We start from the raw sequence: 21,305 nt of genomic DNA on the forward strand, positions 1-21,305 counted from the left end.
CCCGAGGAGAAAACATGGCGGGGATTTAGTCAAGATTTGGAGGCAGACAAAATGAAATATATATGATTTAATGCATTTAATCCAAAAAAAAAAAAAAAAAAAAAAAAAAAAAAAAAAATCTACATGTTAGTTGACTTGTATTTTAAATGTTTGACTCCGCCTAACCCTCCTTTCACCCTCTTTCATTTGGCTCAATCATCAAACCCACCTAACTTGTCCAAATTTAAGGACCACAAAAGTCAACCCTTCTTTTTTTTTTTTACTAAGATGATAATATAAAGAAAATTCGAGTGTTCCAAATCTTTATTCAATTTTAAAGCTAAAAATAGCATTTTATAATTAAAAAAAATCAATAATTATTTAGTGGTGAAATAGTAACACAACTAGTTTCTATAGCCTTTAATTTTCTAAATATCAAATATAAATAAAATAATTATAAAATAAAATTTCTTAATTGGAAAAAGTTCAAATTAACTAAGTATTTAATCAACTAGTCAAAGGGGATTAATAGTTTAATTAATTTTTTTCCGTTGACTAATTAAAAGTATTTGCGAAATATTTCATTATAAAAAAAAACCAAATATTTAAGAGACTCGAGAGAATTCATAAAATAATATTAAAAAATATTTTTTTAAAACAAAGTTTTTAATAAGAAAAAAACATGGCTTCTAATATGTGAAAATATTATCCAAAATATATTATTAGCTAATAAAAACTTTGTATGTCATAAATATCATGACAATATTCAAATTGAAGTAAGAGAATAATTTTAGAACTTAATCATTTAATATCATCATGTATAACATAGCATGCAATTCAATTTTAGTCAATAATCATTGAAATGTGTCATTATATATATATATATATATATTAAAATAATATTAAATTAGGAGTTTCTTTTGTATAAAGACTGAATAATTTGTTTTAACAAGCATTAAAAGATACTCTACCTAAAATATAAATAATAACACGGTTTTTAAGAGAATCACATAGTTTGGGCTTATAAAAATCACTAATTGTAGCTTTAATTATATGTTAAGCTCTAATAATATTAATTTTAGGAATTCATACAATATTCAAAACACAATAATATTAAAAATAATGATTTAACTAAATATAGGCCGTTGGATGGAAAAGAAAGAGCACATCATTTGGTCTAAAGGCTTGACGTGACCGTCAGATCAAGCACCGTCACCTTCTTTACAATCATTGTCAACCCTACAGCCTTTATTCTCAAGGAACAAAAAAATTTATACCAAATTATTAAAAAATTATAATTAAAATAAAAAAAATAATAAAAAAGTTTAGTGGGAGAAGAGGAAAGGGAAAGTAGGAGAAAGAAAATGAATAAAAAATTCGATTTTTAAAAAAAAAAATTAAAAATTTATGTTTTTTCTTGTTGGGGTTTAAAACGCAGCGTTAGAGGATATCTTGTTGGGGTTTCCAATATGGCAGAGGATTTTCAGGCTGCTATTTGCGGCGATAATTGGTGGAGCTCTTCCAGGACTATGTTGGTGGCTGTCGGTGGATTGTCACCGTGTTCTATGGGGATCGGAGACTTAGCTTGGCCGCCGGCCGATGATTTTTCCGACATCAAACCCAAATCCACCGCTAATTATTCCGACAACCACAACTCCATGGTTTTTCAAGATTATTCCACCTCCGATCATTGGAACCAACCCCATGATTTGCTGTAAGTGACCCAGAAACAAAAACAAAAAAAGATTCGATTTTTATTAATCAATTTTGCTCAATTTTTTTTTGTTGTGGAAACAGGTTGAAGCGAGGAGATTATTTGTTGGAACAAAATGGGGTGAATTGTATGAACTGTTGTTCTTCCACTAGCCAGGGTTTGTTTCCTCTTGACTCAGCTTTATATGGATACCCTTCCCCTTCAACTAAGCTGCTCCATGGCTTATACAATGATGATGATGATGATGATCATCCTGACCCTCACTCCCTTTTCAACACCACCACTTCAATTAACACTAATTATCCTTCTAATTACCTTATTAAACCCTCTCTCCCAATCCCACCGCCCTCTCAGCCTGTTTCACCTGCCTTGCACTTCACAAACAACACGCCCTTTTGGAATACCTCGCACGCACCTCCTTCCATTGAAATTCCACAGAATAGTAGGCTTGGTTTCAAGGTATGATTTTGATTGGTATGATTAGGTTTTGGGTAACACTTGATTGATTTTGATTGTTTCTCTTCAGGCTATGAATAATGGTAATTATGAAGATGGTGAAGAAGCAAGGAAAGGTGATAAAAATGAGCCGCCGGTGTTGAAAAGGCCTCGAATTGAAACTCCTTCGCCATTGCCAACATTTAAGGTGAAGGATCCAAAAAAAAAAAAATGTTTGAAGAATCTTGAGTTATAAAAAGGACAAAAACTAATGGGTTTGCTATCAGGTGCGGAAAGAGAAGCTAGGGGACCGAGTCACTGCCCTTCAACAACTGGTTTCACCCTTTGGAAAGGTGAGTTTTTGGATTTCATCCTTTCGTCCTTTTTCCAAAAAAAAAAAAATATACAAACTTTTAAGATATATCTTATTGATTGGAGAAGTAAACGAAACCTTCTGAAAATCTTTTTTTAATATTTTTAAAATTGTGAGGTTGACAACTTTATATAACGAGTCAAAACGGACAATATTTGTTAGCGGTGGATTTGAGCTGTTACAAGTGATATTAGAGTTAGATATTGGGTTGTGTGCTAGCGGGGATGCTGTACCTTAAGATGTGGATTGTGAAATCTCACTTCGGTTGAGAAGGGGAACAAAACATTCAGTGTGTAAACCTCTCCCTAGTAGTTTTAAAACCGTGAGACTGACGATGATACGTAATGAGTCAAACCAAACAGTATTTGGTAGCAGTGGAATTGAGCTATAATAAATGGTATTAGAGTTAGACACTGAGGGATGTGCCAGCGAGGACGCTGGTCTCTAGGAGGAGTGGATTGTGAGATTCTACACCAATTGGAAAAAGAACGAAACATTCCTTATAAAGGTGTGGAAGCCTCTACCTAGAAGTAGACAATATTTACGGTAAAACTATATCTCCATGTAAATTCTCCTCTCTTTTTTCCTCAGACTGATACAGCCTCAGTTCTTCATGAAGCCATTGAGTACATCAAGTTCCTCCACGATCAAGTCAGTGTACGTTCCATTATTTACATAAATTTCATCTTTAATTTCCTTTTAAAACCCAAATCAGTTCATTCATTACTCGAAATTTTCAGCTGTTAAGCACTCCATATATGAAAAACAACAACGGAATAACACCCGTTCAACATCAACAGGTAAAGAAAAATATGAACTTTCTTCAAATTACCCAAAAAATAAATAAATAAATAAATAAGTTATGAGCTTTACAGTTGCTTGAATTCCAGGTATCAGAAAAAGCAAACCCAAAACAAGATCTGAAAAGCCGAGGCCTTTGTTTGGTGCCGATCTCAAGCACATTTCCAGTGACGAATGCAACAACCGCGGATTTCTGGTCACCGACGTTCGGCGGAACATTCCGGTGAAGAGATATATATATTAATATAAGATTGAATTTGGTGTAATAATGATGGAAAAAAAAAAAAAAAACAGAGATGGGTAGTAATTGTGTTAGTAGTAATATTGGGAAGAACAGGAACAAGTGCTAAATTCAGGTAAAGTACTCAACCACACGGACAGGGACACGGACACGGACACGGACACGGACACGGCAGCGGTGAAGTGGGCAGTTGATGATAGCTGGATTTAGCAGATGGGGGCTGAATTATAGTATAAAATTGGCCCTTCTGTGTTCCTGTTCCTTTTAATCTCTAATTTTTAATCTTTAATCTATCAACTTCATTTTGGCTCCCCCTGAAAATTATTATTTATTTTCTTTCTCAAATTTAAATAATAATAATTTTGGAACAGGAACAGATTAAATAATAATAATAATAATAATAATTTGGGAATTGGAATGTTGTGGATTGGTAGTGGAAGCTCAGAGGGGGGTGGGGGCGCCCCACTGTGTTTTGTGCTTTTGAATTTAGGGTTTCTCAGCGGCATGCGCGCGTGCTATTATGAACCTACACGGGGCCATATACCATTCTATATATATGCTCCCCCAATGTTCGTTCCACAACGTGTCACGTTCATACTTATCTGACACGTGTTGTCTATACTTGCGTGTTTTCATTGTATCACTTTATTGTTTTTTTTACCGCTCTCATTATGTATAGTTTCCTTATTTTACTTTGTAGTGTATAATATTTTGACAAAATTATGTCTACGCATATTAGACCTAAAATGTCTTATAATGTACTATAGGGGATATGACTAGCTGTCAGTTCTTACTATCTAGAGTCATATGTTATCAAACTCGTTTGTGTTGCATTTTTCGTTTATAATTTATAACATTGCTTTCTTCATTTCTCTCGATCCTGTTTTCAAACTCTCTTTTTAAAATCAAGCCCATCCTGCCCCCATCTTCTATTTTTTTTTTTTTTTTTATAAAGTAGGGCTAGAGACTTGGGTATACGTCGTCAGGCCGAAAGCGACACGATTTTGAGTTGGCTGACTCACTCGATAGTGAGAGTGAGTGCCACACAATCGCCTACAAACGTCCTGTATAAGCACGTACGCATGAAATCCAACTATTAATTTTGAAAATGATAATCAGTGTCTTATCTATTAAGTTAGCCTCGACTATATTCTCTAATTTCATTTGTACTTGTGTGTTTTTAGATAAGAATGAAAATGGTATTTTTGTTGTGGAATATGACAATAAAGTAAATGGGTGAGTGTTTTCAAACGAAAAAAGAAACAAAGAATATATTTTTTGTATTGATGCGTCATGTTAGATTTATGATTACAAATTTTTAAATAAAATATTTATAATAGATTGTTTTTGGAATTTTTTTTTTTTTCAATAAAAAAGTATTATAACCTTTAAAAATTATATAAGATGATTATTTAACACACTCTAAAACACAAAAAGATTAATCACGGGTCATGATCTTGCTCTACCTCGTTTTCTCGCTCCATCTACACTTGGTTCGATCAAAATTTGAAAAAATATCGTTTCCTGAACTGAAAAAACATACACACAGGCACCGAGGATTTAGGGAATAGAGTAAAAGTAAGGTTTAGGCTAGGTTAATAACTTGGGTAAATAGGTTTGGGTCAGGGAATAGAGTCAAAGATGGCCAATCTTCCTAACTGCGTGCGGGCCGAGCTTAGAGCGGGTATCACCCTTGTCTTCTTAGAAAGGGAAAATGATTTATTTAACCAAGCATGAGCTTCTCTCTTGCAAAACGTAAGAACACTCAATGAAGACAACCAAACAATGATTATTCATAGATGTCCCCAAAGAGAAGATTAAGGTTATCTTGACAGCCAACTAATTAATAATGACCACAAACCTTGTCTGTCATGTTCAAATGAGTCGCATTGTTTCTTTAACACAACCAATCAAAAGCCTATTGCAGGAAAGCTGTTTTCTTTCTCCCTTTGCTTTTCTTTGTAAATTCAAGCAAAACTGGAACTCAACATTTCTAAGAAGCTTAACGTGGAAGAACCATTTTGACAAGTGACCAATCATGTGAGGAAGTGCTTTTCGTGGTTAAAATTCTTCGTAGTAATTAAAAATGCTCATCTTTTTCGGTGACTTGTAGATATTGTCTGTTTTGGTCTGTTACATATTGTCGTTAAGTTTACGGTTTTAAAACGCGTCTACTAAGGAGAGGTTTCCATACTCTTATAAGAAATGTTTCGTTCCCCTCTCCAGCCGACGTGGGATCTCACAGTTCACCTTCCTTGGAGACCCAACATCCTCACTGATACACCGCCCAATGTCTAGTTTTGATATCATTTGTAACAGCTAAGCTCACCGCTAGTAGACATTGTCCGTTTTGGCTCGTTACGTATAATCATTAGCCTCACAGTTTTAGAACACGTCTACTATGAAGAAGTTTTTACACCCTTATAAGAAATGCTTTCTTCCCCTCTCAAACCGACGTGGGATCTCACAATCCAGGTGATCCCAACGTTCTCGCCATCACACCGCACGGTGTCTGGCTCTAGTACCATTTGTAATGGTCCAAGCTCACAGTTAGTAGATGGGTTGACGGGTATTATATTTTACACCATGCTTGAGACAATCCGGATCAGTACTTCAGATTTGCTTCTATCTCATCTCTGGAACCAATTTTGTTTTCCTTTTGGGCTATGGTATATATGGTTCATGAAAAGAAGAAAAAAGGGGAATACTCAAAAAGGAAAAGACAGCTCTGAGAGGCATCTGGTTATGATGTTTATAAAATGAAAAGCACATATTCAGAAGCATCCATTCCAGCTATTTCCAGTTCTAACTTTTCAAAATTCAAACATATCTCTCTTTTTTATGGGTTTGAAAGAAAACCAGACCAACTTCAACAATACTTCCTTCAACTTCTGTTTCAAGTTTTAAATATCTCAAAAAAAGTGTCATTTCTTTTCCTAACTTTGAATCTGATCTTCTGTGCCATTCAGGAATCAAAACATCTCTGTCGGTCTCTCTGTCTCTCTGTTCTTGTTCCAATTACATTTTGTTTATTGACTTTTTGTCTTTCTTCATATATTCCCTCCTGATATGCATTTTTCTTTTGGTAAAAAGAAGCAAACAAACAAAACTAATCACAGTACTACGACAGTACCCCCAGAATTTGAACAGTTGTCTTTTTTTTTGTTAAGAACATGTTCTGTGGTCTTCAACCAACAACCTTAACAGATAGGCCTTTCAATGAAGTTAAACCCATTTGGATGGGCCACTTTGATGATATGATGGCACTTATTCACAAGCTATATGGAAACAACATCTTCGCATTGGATAAAATTGTATGGTAGCTGTTTTGTTGGAAAGTGGTCGTCTTATCCACTTACCACTTACCACTTTGAGAGTACAAACCCTCGTAGCCTTTGCTTTCAATTTCATCCAAAAAAGTTTAGCATGCCAATATCTTACTTTTATATTCCTAATATTTTCTTATCGGGCGTGTGTGGGACTTTGATCGAGATTATAGACTAAATTTTTAGTATTAAAAGTATAATTGCTAAAAGTACCCAACAGATAAATTTGATAGATAATAATGTTTGGTAGCTGTGTAAGCTTCAATAGATACACAAATTAAAGACAACATAGGTATTCAACAGGACATAGAATATATATATATACATATAAGGGCTGGGAGAAGAAATAAGTATAGCAGGGTGGGAACAATTATATGATAATATGATGGAAAACAATCAGTTGCCCTTGAGCTTCTCTGCAATGCCAGCAAAGTACTTTCCCTGGTGGAAAGCTTGCTGCAGTTCCAGTTCAGAAGGCTGTCTGGAGCCATCACCGGCTAAAGTCCCAGCACCGTAGGGACTCCCGCCCTTGACGTTCTCCATCTCGAACATTCCAGCTCCGAACGAATATCCAATTGGAACAAACAGCATTCCATGATGAACCAGCTGAGTAATGGCTGTTAAGCTGCAATAACACAAAATTTTAAGATCAAATTTTCAGTTTAAAAATAATTTAGAAAGGGGAGAAGGTTTTTAAAAAGAGGCTCACGGAGTAGTCTCCTGTCCACCTCCTTGAGAAGCAGTGCTATAGAAAATGCCTGCAGGCTTGCCTGAAAGTGATTGTGCTCTCCACAAACCTCCAGTTGCATCCATGAAAGCTTTGAATTGAGCACACATCATCCCAAATCTTGTAGGGAATCCAAAGAGTAAACCATCAGCTTCAGCGAGTTCGTTTGGCGTAATGATGGGTGCTTCACCCTTTGCTGGTGCTTGCATCTTGTCGAGAACCTCTTTCGGTAACGTTTCAGGCACCTGTTTAAATATTATATATACTCATTCAGGGGATTCACTACCAAAACCAGTTCCCTAAATCATATGAAGTCTTCAACATATATCTTCTATATCACTTTGCACATGTATACTTCAAGCCCATAATACAGTATCGTATGCAGAATTGTCAATGATTAATATGGATCACAAAGAGCCATTGTCTTGGCTGTTTGTACTTAATGCATGTAACAGTCCAAGCCTACCGCTAGCAAATATAGTTCTCTTTGGGCTTTCCCTTCCGGGGTTCCTCTCAAGATTTTAAAACGATTCTATTAGAAAGAGGTTTCCACACCCTTATAAAGAATGTTTAGTTCCCCTCTCCAACCGATGTGGATCTCATAATCCACCTCCCTTAGAGACCCAACGTCTTTTCTGGCACTCGTTCCTCTCTCCAATCGATGAGAGATCTCACAATGCATGTTAACTAAAAATGAAAGAATGCAAAACTGTGAAGAAAGGAGAGTCATAGTTCCTTTGCAGTGAGAAAAGGATAGATTTAAGATCATAAACCAAGACCAAAAGACGGGAATAAGACGTGCACCTGCCATAATTTGGCTTCCACTCCCTCCACAGAAGCAGCTCCTTTCTGAATTTCCTCTGCCAGCCTCAAGACATGTCCGTATGTGGAATAGTAACTGTACAACATACTCAACAAGTTTTAAATAACCACCAAAGTTTTTCTCATACATATGACATGTCGACCGACCATATTACAAACAGCTACGGTTGGTCATGATTTCTCGCAGCTGTCCTCATTGGAATCGACATGTTTCGGATAAGTGATGTGAAAAGAAAGAAAAGAAACTTGTACGACAAACCGAGTTCTCGACAACAATGGAACACTGTACAAAAACCAAAAGGAAAATCTCCAGGAAGTTGCAGCTCTTTCCTAGAAGAGTAACGTACAAATATGACAGCTAAAAGAACTGATTAGAATGGAGACAAGACAATTTAACTTATCATTGAGAGCAAAACAACAGTATATACAGTGACATTACACAAGCTAAGCAGTGGAAGTTTCCATAGATTTGGATCAAAAAATAAACAGTAGGAATGAGAAGTGAAAGTCCTAAAGCTAGGACCACAAAAGTTCATACATGATCTCAACAGGTTAGGTTAGGTTTCTTACTCCTTCAGTTTTCATGGTAATTAAAAACCACTTTGACTGTGTGCTCATGGCCCCAAAATCTTGAGGGTGACCTTCAAAAATTGCTGAGGTGCTTGATGGAACAAACATTGAAAAAGATAACCATTTGATGTCTTAAAATCATTCGCAGTCGTTGAAAATATTCTTCTCGTTATTCATGCAGATGTTTAAGAAACTGTAACACAATTTATGAAATCTCATATCGGTTGGAGAAAGAGAACGAAACATTCCTTATAAAAGTGTGGAAACTTCTCCCTAGGCACGTTTTAAAATCATGAGGCTGACGGCGATGCTTAATGGGCCGAAATAGACAATATCTATTAGCGGTGGGCTTGGGCCGTTACACTATCATAAACACCAACCAGGGTAACATTGCAAACAGACAGCTAGAGAAAGAGAATTTCTCCTATAAAAGAAGCTCATAACATCAAAAAGATTCACAGCTTTTACACTCGCCTAAAAGAGGTTGATTGACTTTTAATCAGAAAAATCAAACCCACAAAAAGAAATCAGGATAATCCCTAACAGAAATATACCACAACAGAACAGAGCCTTACAGGCTCCAAGTTTTCAGGATGTGTATTGATCTTTAAAAACAGAGACTTTGATAAGTGGGGTTATTGACCCATCGTTCATAACAACAACCTTTATCGCTTCGATTTTGGAGAGAAAACTCCAAAGGAAAAATGGTTTAACAATCGCCATATTACAGTTCATTACCAAAAAGAGGATTATAATCAAAGGAAAATTGGTTTTGTTGTGTACAAAAGAATGTTTTATGAGGAAGATAAGGAAGGGATTGAGAGAGGCTTACACAATGTAAATTTTGGTGGCCATTGATGGATGTTCTCCGCGTCTGTCTGTCTGTCTGTCTTTCTTCTTCTACTACTTCTCCAAACTATTTTGAGTGGGTGAGCAAATTATTCGACAGTAGAGTCATTGAGGGGACCCCAATTTATAGTGCTCTACGAGCTGTGTTCTACAATTTTTTTTTAATAGCATGATTAATGGGGTCTAACCCCAATTTTGGTGGGGTTTTGTTAGTAATAATGTTGAATTATGGGACGGTTGATGTCCACTCCACTCCACTCCTCCTGCCATCATTGTTTTCATTGATTAAACTTCATCTCTCCCTTCTTCATCAGGTGAAATATTCAATCTGAATTAAGCAAAATTCATCAATTCAATGAATGAAAACACTTTCCTCATATTCTGTTCCCACAGTAATAGATTTCTGTGTGTCCAGATTCCCTGACCTGAAATTCAAGACAACTTAGGAAAAGAAAAAAGCAGTAGAATGAGTAAAATAAGATTGAGATTTGGGTTTGGTCAAGTTGATAAGCTTTATAACAAAGGGTTTAGGTAAGTGATCAAAAGGGGTCCCACACATCAATTAGTTGATGAAATTAAGTCTAATGGAAAGTGTTTTAGATTGTAATGCAGAAGGTTAAGAGAAATGGATAGCCTTTGTCTTGAAGCGTGCGTCTCATGAGTCTTTGTTAATCCACACCCTTCATTTTCATCCCATTTACGCTTTGATAATAACATCATTACAAAGTACCAATACCCTCTCCTTTTTTCTTGTTTCATCTCTTTTAGGCTTTCTTGCCTCCAGAATTCGGGCCACTAATTGCCTCTAAACAAGCTTGATATTATTCTGTCTTAAGTTGGTGTGAAATCAGTGTACTGTGGAGCTCTATTTCAATTCATTTCTTTTGTGAAGCACAGGGAATATGGAACTAGAAAAAAAAAAAAAAAAAAAAAAAGGAAAGAAAAGGATGGGTTTGTGGAGGGCCTACCAATGTGGAATGGAGCATTGCTTGCCAACAGGGGAAGACCACACCACATCTCAATCTTTCTATCCACCTTTTTGCAGCGCTGAGAATGAATTAAGTGATGAAGAAGTTGAATGAATTCTGAATCCGTTTCTGCTACTGTTCTTGGAATGAACAGACCAGAAGGGCATTGCTTTGATCAGAATAGATCATTTGTGGGCCCTTCATTCTTATCTTTTTCTTGTTTCCATCAAAGGGAAAGGGCCAAAATTATTGGCCTTCAATTTCTGTCTGTTGGGCCAAATAATGATCCATGCTGAATTCCCTTTGGAAGTCCAAATGGAATAGACAAATCCCGGAAACCACTCCGTGCCTCTGCCTGTGAGAGAGAATTTCTATAGGTCTCCACTTTTCTAACCTTTTTGACCAATAATTTACCCATTTGACTCCAATCTCAACCAATAAACTATCAAACTATAAAATAAGTGGATACAGTTCTTTTTTGTTATACTAAATTGATAGAATTCATTCCTAACAAAAGCTGTAAGAAATTAATAGAGTGAGAAATTATGGAAGGTTTGAAGCACTCCCCGATTCTTTAGTGTCTTCGTTGACACACTGTCTGGTGTCCATTCCTTCGGGACCCAGCGCCCTCAATGGCACACCACTCAGTGTTTACTTCCCTTCGCAGTCCAGCGTCCTCGTTGGTATACCGACCGGTGTCCACCCCCCTTCAAAGTCCAACATCCTTGTTGGCATTACTATCTGGTGTCTGATTCTGATATCATTTGTAACGACTCAAGCCTACAGATACTGTCCTCTTTTGACTTTTCGGGCTTCCCCTAAAGATTTTTAAAACGCATGTGCTAAGGAGAGATTTCCACACCCTTATAAATAATTTTGTGTTCCCCTTTCCAACCGACGAATCTATCCCCTTCAAGTCAAGTTTGCACTAACATTCGTTCATCTCTCCAATAAATATGGGATCTCACAATTAACTCATCTAGGGAGGTGATCTCTTTTTTTTTTTTTTGCAACAGGATGGGGTTGGATGAAGAATGAAGATTATAAATTAGGAAGAGAAGAACAAAGTTGGAGGGCTCCATGTTTGCACCCTATGTGGTGTATGAAAATGACAAACAACATAACTTCATCCACAGGCCTCCCACGGCCACGCCAACCAAAACCCAATATCAAGTTCCAACCACAAACCTCCACGCACAGCCCTACCACGCAATAACTTCGCTGCACCAAAGTATCCATCCAGTCCACCAAAATCTGTATATATTTTGAAATCACACTAATGCTCGTAAAGCTTAGAACAACAGGCAACAGAGCAGTCCGTACACTTGGTATGGCTCCGGTGGCATCCCATTTGATATGAATGCAACTAATTACAAGTACACTAGTGATCTACCAAATCCATATTTAAGAAAGCAGCAGCATTACACATGACACCACCGCCACAAAACAATACACTTTTGTTATCAGCACGTAAAGTTTCCTTGTTGAGTCCAAAGGAAGAGAGTTTCATAAACTGAGGCCAATTACAATGCTGATCATTTCTGGGTAAAAACCAACCTTGGAAAACCTCCGGTACTTGATTGATTCTGTCGTTCTTTAATTCAATTTACATTTTATATACACACATATATATATATATATGAAATATTAAAAGAAATAAAAGAAAAGGCATGATCTTACCAGATTCTAATATATTTTTTCTGTACAGAAACTATTGAACCAAAAAGAGGGGAACAGTGGAAACCCCTAATCGAGAAGAATTGGAGTCATCTTGGTAAGAAGAACGAGGCATCGACATTACGCCACAGCAAAATCCCTTGGTTTACACGCCACCACCCACATGAGTCATAAGATATATCATTCCCCAAGACCCAAGCCAACCCACCAGTTGTCTGACTGCAGAAGAATCCGATTGGATTCCTTCTCATGTATTGTTTCCGCGCAGTATATGAATCAAATTTGCAGCATTTGCTCTGATCTTTTCATTATTGTCATCAATCAATGTCATACAGATTCCCAAAACGCCTTCTCTTCTGGCCTCCACGCACAGTCGCTCGCAGTGGCAGCACAGGGAACTCAGAGTTAGAAGAGAATATTGAACCCCTCTTGGGGCTCCATTTCTCAAAACACAACCCAAAATCTCCACACATCCCTTGAACCGTTGCATCTCTTCGCGACCTTCCCTGCACTTGGCCAAAAGCCCCAGAACCTCCACTGCTCTATCCAGCCCAGAATTGGCAATTTTGAGCAAAATGGGAACAACCCCACATTCCACGGCCCGCAGACGGTTCCTGGGGAATGAACAAATGGCGTAAAGCGCAGTTGCAGCTTCCTTCTGCTCTCTGTAGTTGCCGTTCCGTAAGAGACAAACCAGAGAGCGAACCGCATGAGGATATGCCCCAATTGTAGCCTTGTTAACCTCCACAACCGCCAAGCTCGTCAGCATCGTGGCCGCAACGGCTCTGCAATCGGGGGACCTCGCTTGAAGAGCAGCCACGGTGTGGCCAATAGCCCCTTCTGCAACCAAACCCACTTTGTTATCATCGTCCAAACTAAGATTCAGCAGCAGCGACAGAGCCTTCTCTTGAAGGCTCGGATCGTCAGAACCAACGCATTTAAGAACAGCCGAGACGGCCCCGGACTCGGTCAATCTTCGACGCATAGCGGAATCGCGCTTCGAAACCCTCGCGAGTTGATTGAGGCAATCGAGCTTGGAATCGAGGGAGGAAGAAGGAGATATGAGAATCGAGATTAGGGTTTGGGGCGAGGGATGAGGGAGAAATGGCTTGGACAGGGAAACAGGGTTGAAATTTGAAATTAAGCTTCTGAGAGCATGGTTAGGGATTAGGTTAGGGTTTTGAGGAAGGGGCAATTGGGTGATTGGGCAAGTCCGGTGACCGGCATCGAGCCACCGTTGGATTGAGGAACGATCAAAGGTGTGGCCGGAGGAGAGTATTACAGGGTCGGACATTATCTCCAGAGAAATAGGGCACTTGAAATCATCTGGATATGGAGCCGCCATTAACGCCAACCTTTTTGCCCCGAGAGATTTTAACAGTCAAGGTCTGATGATGTTTTGGACGCTGCAAAAGCTCCAACACGATAGACTTCCATTACAGAGAAAGAGGAAGAGAGAGAGAGCCCTCCGTGCTCGATCTTTGTCTGATGGAAGCAAGAAATCGCAGACACTTGAATTTACCCAAAAGCCCACTCACTAATCCTCTTTTATATAATATATATAAAAAAAATAAAACCATAATTTACATTATCCAAATTTAAAAAATATATTATGATGTTCATATTAAAATTATATCAATATTATCAAAATTATTATCGATATATTTTAAAACTGTAAGACTGATGGTAATACGTAACGAAACAGACAGACTATGTTTGCTAGCCGTGAGCTTAGGTTGGTACAAATGATATCAGAGTCTGACATCGAGTGGGATGCCAGTGAAGTCGTTGACCTCGGGAGGTGGATTGTGAGATCTCTCATCTGGAAAGATGAAAAACCTCTCCTTAACATACACATTTTAAAATCATGAGGTTGATGTCGATACATAACGAACTAAAGCGGATAATTCTGCTATTGTTAACTCATCATCGGGCAAATATCAACCAAAACCAATCATTCATATGAACAGATTTCCTAAACAAACTATACTCAGCTTCACAAGCTATCTATCTATGCTTTCAACACCACCAAAATGGCATATTAACATGAAGATGGGAGAATTGAAACCAAAACAATATGCTATCTACCATCCAGCATTGTTACCGTTACATCATTCGACGATACAATGTCGTGCCCTTCTGTAAACAAGTCCGTATCGATCGAGGCTCTTGTGGAAGTATAGGTGGGCTGCCTTGGCTGTGGCAGTGATATAGATTCACTCTCCAGCATTAGCACCAAGGATTGCAGTGTTGGTCTATATGCAGGAGAGTCTTGTACACATAACATTGCTACATGTATGCATTTCAATACTTCATTCTCGGGCGATGTGTCGCGAATTGATGGGTCGAGAAGTTCGATCGCTCTTCCTTCGTTCCAAAGTTTCCAAGCCTGAAAAAAGTTTTCATATTTAGTCTATGATCAACTACAACTCAACCTGCAAACTCAAGTTTCCAACAAATGGGAGAAGTGAGGAACGAACTTACATAGCTAATAAGCGTTAAGTATTCAGTTGACCGAAAGCTAGTGTTCCTCCGACCACAGATTAATTCCAACAATAATACACCAAAACTATACACATCCGATTTCACCGAAAATAAACCTTCCATTGCATACTCTGGAGCCATGTAACCGCTGCATTAAAACAATGATTAAGAACGTTAGATTATTTGGATTACTTAAGGGTGCTGCATTAGTAAGCTATGAATACTCACTATGTCCCAACAACTCGAATGGTATTTGTGGCCTCGTTTTGGTTTCCACCGAATATTCTAGCCATGCCAAAGTCTGATATCTTTGGATTCATGTCTTCGTCTAACAAAATGTTACTAGCTTTCAAATCTCTATGAATAATAAGAAGTCTCGAATCTCTATGAAGGTATAGTAGCCCTCGCGCTATTCCCCCTACGATCGACAGCCGTTTTTTCCAATCGAGTAGCGCCTGCTTGTTCGGATCTGCACCATTACAACCAAGGGTTAAACAAAAGAATTCAATCCAAAATCCTAAACATTCAGTTTCTTAATAGAAAGGCCTAAGTAGCTACCGAAAAGAAACCAATCCAAGCTTTTGTTTGGCATATATTCATAGAGCAGCATCTTGTCCTCTCCTTGAATGCAGTAGCCCAACAGCCTGACGAGGTTTCGATGCTGCAACTTTCCTATCAGTATAATCTCATTCTTAAACTCTTCTAGACCTTGGCCAGACCGGACTGAGAGCCTCTTCACAGCAATTTCTTGTCCACATGGAAGCTTTCCCTGGCAAAAGAACAGAGAAAGAATGCTTAATATCAGCACAAACTGAGCTCATTTGCTTTGCTTTGCAGCAAAATGCTTGGAAGACTTGGTTACCTTGTATACAGGGCCGAAACCGCCCTGCCCAAGCTTGTTTTCCTCAGAAAAGTTATCAGTAGCCACAGCTACACAGTTGAAATTGAACATGGGCAAATCTGGTCCATTCAATTGTTCGCCTTCTATGCCTAATTCGTATGGCCCTGAAACCTGTACTGAAAACTCTCCACTCTTGCTCAGATCAAACATTGGTACTTCAGCTTTGTTCTGAGGTTTACTTGAAGCAGCAGCCGGTGAACCTGTAAATGCAAGCATTGTAAGGTCCTGAATGGCTATAATTCTCTAAGTCAAGAGACAACCAGAAGAACCAAAATGTCATCTAACCTTCCATTTTGCCTCTGAATTTCCATATCAGCAATGCTAATATGGCTATGGCAGCTGCTGCTCCTAAACATATCGATACGATCACACCGGTCGACAATTTTCCCTCGCTATCTCCGAATACTAAGAGTACAAAATGTCTAATGTTAAACATTTCCAAACAACATTAAAAACATCAAAAACATAGCACATTTCATCAGATTTCTTTCAGCTGTCATAGACTTGAATGTGGATTTACTTTTTCTTGTTAATGATATTGAGGGAAGGGATTGAAAGTTCTGAAAGCTTACTCAAATCTGAATGAGCCAGACGAATGTTTAAAGTATTCCCAACGCCATCAAATTTCTGAATATCAATTAAAGGTCCATCCCAAATTATGCACCCAATTCCAGGAGCATCCGAATATGCAACACACGAAGAACTGTTCAAACATCTATCTCTACATGAATCCACCACAAATACTCCACTTATGAAATCCGGCAATTTCACAAATGGTACGGCCACAAATCCATCTTCTTCACTGTCTTCAATAGTTCCATTTTGACTACTGTTCATTCTCTGTTGAAGCAATGGAGTCCTCCTCTCACAACCATCCCATCTATCTATGTTTTTGGGTGTAAATCCTTGAGGGCAGCTACACTTAACACGACTCGTTTCAGAACATACCCCAAAATCCCCACAAAAGTTATAGAAATCGCAATCGTGAGAAGGAAGTAAACGAATCGTTTCCCATTTGCGACTTACTTCATTCCATCGTTGCTGTGCTTCTTTTCCATCCCACCGGATTTGAAATTTCAGCTTATCGGAATCATTCAGTGCATGAAAAGTTACGCTAATGTTGTTTTCACTGTCAGGAAGAACCTTAAAGCCGTACAACGTCGTAGAACGCATAGTTGGAATCCCAGAAAAAATCTGCCTATCCCAGTGGCCGCTTCTCCACCATCGTTTATCTCCATTCCAAACGATAATCTGGACGGCTCCACGAGGATCCACACCCAGACAAAAATTCCCGACGGCCGGATTTGTCTCTGATTTCCACGACATAAACATTCGTTTCTCGCCCATATCTGCGTTCACTTTCACCTCCATATTCGGAAGAAACGTATCTGTGGGGTTTATGAAGCTGCTCCAATGAACTTTCGACGAGTCATCTCCGCTCGAGAGAATCAATTCTCCACTGTTATGAAGAGTTAAATTTCTGGGATCAGAAGCATTCGCTGTGATATTGCTTGTCCAAACAGAGGCGTTGTTACTGTCCAGAACGACCAAGTTCCCGTCATCTCCGATTTTCAAAATCCCATCTCTATTAAAAAGTGGCGTCTGTCTATTCGCAACCCAAATAACAGACAGTTCCTCGATCTTATGATACCATATTCCGACATACCGTGATGAAGAATTAGTGGGGCTGAAGAATCCCAGTTCGTAGGACTCATTCAAGGATATGAGGGTTTCGTTAGTACTATCTCTTAGCTCTCTACCCCTCGCAATTGAATCTGCAGCATCGCAAAACAGAGGAGAAGAACAGAGGAAGGCTGAAATGACTAACAATTGACAAAACCCAACAACGCTTCTGCAATTAACACCCATATCAAGATTTCTCCGAACAGAAACTCTGCCGGGTCAGAAGAGATGAAGAAGAAGAAGAAGAAGAAATAAACAAGTTTAATATGTAAAATTCAGAGAAGAAACTTCAACGGCGGCGTATTGGTTATATTCTCTAGCGACAGAAAATGATTTGATATGAACAACCACCCATAAAAGCCTTTTAGGTGGGGGATTAGATATTCGCTCTTAGCACAAACGGGAGACGTTTCAACGAAATGGTTGGCGCAAGCCCACTAAACGTTGCAGGCAGAAGTACCACTCTTCCTCGTCGACGACATAAAATACGATTTTAATTTGAGAAGAATTTAAGCTAAAATAATGACAAATTAAGTTTAGTTTTAAATCAGCGTTAATAAACTTCAAAATTAATACCCACGTGGAAAAATTGGTTAAGAATATAATTATTATTTTTATTTTTTTATAAAAAGGGCAAGACCGGAATGAAGAACGGGGGGAAGGAGGCGCCAACTCTGACCGCCCTAGTTGGACCGTTGTGGGTGGCGTGGAATTTAGCAACAGTGCGACCGACAGACCCGGTTTAGAGAGTTTATGGCTCATTTTAATTGGTGCTTTACTATTTTAATGTCTTCATTCCTCGGTCACCATTATGAACAACTTTATATGAGTTTAATACATTTTATTAATCCCACTTTTCCATGAATTAAAACAACTCCAATTTTAATAATAATAATTAAAATTAAAAAAAACTATATGTTTTAATGGGTACACCTGTTATCAATAATTGTATAATTAATTAAAAAATGTAGGGTTGTACTGTGATAAAAATTCCAACATAACACTAAAAATAATCAATCGTGTTTAATTAATGTTTAGGTCAAGCCCTTTAAATACTGTTCTTGTCGTTTCCTCTATCCAGCAAATAAATAATTATAAATTAGGATTTAAAAAAGGTCAATTAAAGGGTCCGACCTCCTACAATTAATCCACAAAATTTTAATTAATTAATTAATACGCCATAAACACGAAAAAAAAAATACTTTATAATTAAAATATGTCTATTTGAAATATATATATATATAACAATTTTTTATAATGAATTTAGTCTGCAATAACTAATTTTCTTATCGAAAAAAAACAAAAAAATCTTATTATATGTTGTAATATAATTTAAATTCATTTATATTTATATTTAATACATAGAGTTTAAATCTATATCCAATCTTATTAGGTTAAATTATGGACCTCCACAATAATATGATATTATATATTGTAAGCTCTCGTGTGTTTTCTCGAAAGGCTTCATACCACTGGACATATATTCCTTAGTTATAAACTCATGATCAACACTTTAATTAGTGGGCGTGTGACTCATCTCTAAAAAATTTATCCATTTGAACAAAATATGTAACCGTCTAGATTCATCACTAACAAATATTGTCCTTCTTTGGGCTTGTCTAACTTTCCCCTCAAGGTTTTAAACGTGTCTGCTATAGGAAGGTTTCCACACTCTTATAAATGGTGGTTTGTTCTCTTCCCCAACCAATATGGGACATCACAATCCACCCCCTTCGGGCCCCAGCGTCGTTGCTAGTATTCTTTCTTTCCTCCAATCGATATGGGACTGCCCCCAAAATCACCCCCTTTGGGTCCAGAGTCCTTACTGGCACACCACCTCGTGTCTACTCCCTCGGGGAACAGCGAGAAGGCTAGCACATCGTCCGATGTCTTGCTCTGATACCATTTGTAACAGCCTAGATCCACCGATAGTAGATATTATTCCTTTCGAGCTTTCTCTTAAGACTTTAAAACGCGTCTGCTTGGAGAAAGTTTCTACACCCTTATAAATTGTGGTTTGTTCTCTTCTCCAACTAATATAGGACATTATTTATAGAGTCTTTCCAACGAATCACACTATTAATTTGAAACTTGAGTCACTTCTCACGGCTTAAAAACTTAATTTATAATTTTTTAAAATATAAACTCTTTATAGGATTGGAATGCTCATCTCTCAACCATACTCGAGCTGTATTCCGACAGTTCAACCTTTAACAAATAAACTTGCAAACCAGGGGAAAGGAAATGAAAAACCCAGAATTCTTCGCCCACAGAATCGGATTCATTGATTGTGGCCACAAATTGTCTCCAACACCCACTTGCCACTAAAATGATCACAATAGGTAGCGTACAATAGCGAAAAAAATCCCCGTCTCCCTCTCCCCCTTTTCCATGATCTTTCTTTGTGCCAAATACAGGGAAAGAACGAACCCAAAACCCAACTTAATATTCCCTTTAGCTCGAGGATTTGTCTTCAATGGGCCACCCTTCATTAATGGCCGCTCCCTTCCAACCCTTTGTTCAAACCGCTTTTGAGTTTCCTCTGTTATATAAATGACTCAAGTAAGTGTCGTAAGCGAGTGAAAATGAAGAAATTGTGCGAGCTGTGCGACTGTGTGGCGACTGTGATATGCGAATCGGACGAGGCAAGGTTGTGTTGGGGGTGCGATTCCAAGGTCCATGGCGCCAATTTTCTGGTGGGGAAACACTGGAGGGTTTTGCTGTGCCATGATTGTCAAGCCCCCACGCCTTGGAATGGGTCTGGACCAAGGCTTGTGGCCACGGTTGCGTTTTGTCAGAACTGTGTCGAGAAAAACAGGCGAAACGGGAAGACGGCGCAGCGAAGAGGGAGAAGGAGAGTGGGTGAGGAGGAAGGACGTGGGAGCTCTAACGGCGGCTCTGGCGGTGGCAGTGACAGTGATGATGAGAAGGAACATCAAGTGGTTCCTTGGTTATCACTCTCCTCTCGCTCTTAGTCACTATAATCCCCATTATAAATAAATAAATTAATTAATCCAATTACTTTTTACCACCTCTTTTTATGAATAAAATTACTTGTCCTCCAATTAAATGAGTCAACGTGAGACTTTCATATAGTACCCATCTTAGTCATTCTTTGACTCAGACTACTTTGTTGGATATTTGAGGATTCTATTAACATAACTGAGTTTAAGGCATTACTCTATTAGATAAATATGACTCACCAAAATCGTATGATATTATCCACTCTGAGTCTAAGTTCTCATGATTTTGGTTTGAATTTCTCCAAAAGGTTTCAAGCCTAATAAAGATAGTATTCGATTATAAATTCATAATTATTTCTTAAATTTGTAAGACAAACATTGAATTAATTTGTTGATGCTATAAAACTATTATTATCGATTTATTATAAAAAAAATATTTTTAATAAGCGGAACGTTCGTAGCGCTGGATTCGGCCCAATGTTGGAACGGCCCAAAGAAAACATGATTGGAGTCAACGTGTTGGTTGACCTAAGGGAAAAATAAATCCGTAGACACTGGATTATGCACGTCCAGTTGTATAGTTGGAATATGGATAAGAAGGTGACCTAACAGATAACCCACCAGAAATGGGAACAAATGGGTCCCACCATGTGAGTCACACCAGCCACATATACATACATGAATATATATATATATATATATATTCCCCAAAATAAAACCGGTTTTTTAGATATTTTAGTAAATTTGAACCAAAATCCGGTAGATTGGAGTGGGAGAGGGGCGTTAATTTTG

At 38.0% G+C, this 21,305-nt stretch overlaps 5 protein-coding genes across 5 annotated transcripts; 2 read left to right on the forward strand and 3 right to left on the reverse strand.

Moving 5' to 3' along the window:
* Positions 1 to 1,399: 1,399 nt before the first annotated feature.
* Positions 1,400 to 3,864, forward strand: LOC111477714 (transcription factor bHLH112-like). Its single transcript, XM_023121598.1, has 7 exons — positions 1,400 to 1,693; positions 1,777 to 2,152; positions 2,220 to 2,336; positions 2,416 to 2,481; positions 3,093 to 3,158; positions 3,242 to 3,301; positions 3,392 to 3,864. The coding sequence occupies exons 1-7, from the start codon at positions 1,449 to 1,451 to the stop codon at positions 3,527 to 3,529; spliced, it is 1,068 nt and encodes a 355-aa protein (XP_022977366.1). The 5' UTR covers positions 1,400 to 1,448; the 3' UTR covers positions 3,530 to 3,864.
* A 3,219-nt stretch (positions 3,865 to 7,083) lies between these two features.
* LOC111477716 (NAD(P)H dehydrogenase (quinone) FQR1-like) lies at positions 7,084 to 10,165 on the reverse strand. The gene is made up of 4 exons (XM_023121600.1): positions 9,821 to 10,165; positions 8,401 to 8,494; positions 7,579 to 7,841; positions 7,084 to 7,494 (listed from the first exon to the last, which is right to left on the reverse strand). Exons 1-4 carry the CDS (start codon positions 9,841 to 9,843, stop codon positions 7,266 to 7,268), a joined length of 609 nt encoding a protein of 202 aa, XP_022977368.1. The 5' UTR covers positions 9,844 to 10,165; the 3' UTR covers positions 7,084 to 7,265.
* Positions 10,166 to 12,103: 1,938 nt separating this feature from the next.
* On the reverse strand, positions 12,104 to 14,012 carry LOC111477712 (U-box domain-containing protein 8-like). The gene has a single exon (XM_023121595.1). It carries the CDS (start codon positions 13,825 to 13,827, stop codon positions 12,730 to 12,732), a length of 1,098 nt encoding a protein of 365 aa, XP_022977363.1. The 5' UTR covers positions 13,828 to 14,012; the 3' UTR covers positions 12,104 to 12,729.
* A 404-nt stretch (positions 14,013 to 14,416) lies between these two features.
* Positions 14,417 to 18,005, reverse strand: LOC111477706 (G-type lectin S-receptor-like serine/threonine-protein kinase B120). The gene is made up of 7 exons (XM_023121586.1): positions 16,440 to 18,005; positions 16,153 to 16,272; positions 15,829 to 16,067; positions 15,525 to 15,735; positions 15,195 to 15,435; positions 14,967 to 15,114; positions 14,417 to 14,871 (listed from the first exon to the last, which is right to left on the reverse strand). The coding sequence occupies exons 1-7, from the start codon at positions 17,734 to 17,736 to the stop codon at positions 14,563 to 14,565; spliced, it is 2,565 nt and encodes an 854-aa protein (XP_022977354.1). The 5' UTR covers positions 17,737 to 18,005; the 3' UTR covers positions 14,417 to 14,562.
* A 2,130-nt stretch (positions 18,006 to 20,135) lies between these two features.
* Positions 20,136 to 20,525, forward strand: LOC111477691 (zinc finger protein CONSTANS-LIKE 13-like). Its single transcript, XM_023121572.1, has one exon. The coding sequence runs from the start codon at positions 20,136 to 20,138 to the stop codon at positions 20,523 to 20,525; it is 390 nt and encodes a 129-aa protein (XP_022977340.1).
* Positions 20,526 to 21,305: the final 780 nt, after the last annotated feature.

This window comes from Cucurbita maxima, unplaced genomic scaffold (genome assembly GCF_002738345.1).
Source record: "Cucurbita maxima cultivar Rimu unplaced genomic scaffold, Cmax_1.0 Cma_Scf00004, whole genome shotgun sequence".
Taxonomy (NCBI): Eukaryota; Viridiplantae; Streptophyta; class Magnoliopsida; order Cucurbitales; family Cucurbitaceae; genus Cucurbita; species Cucurbita maxima.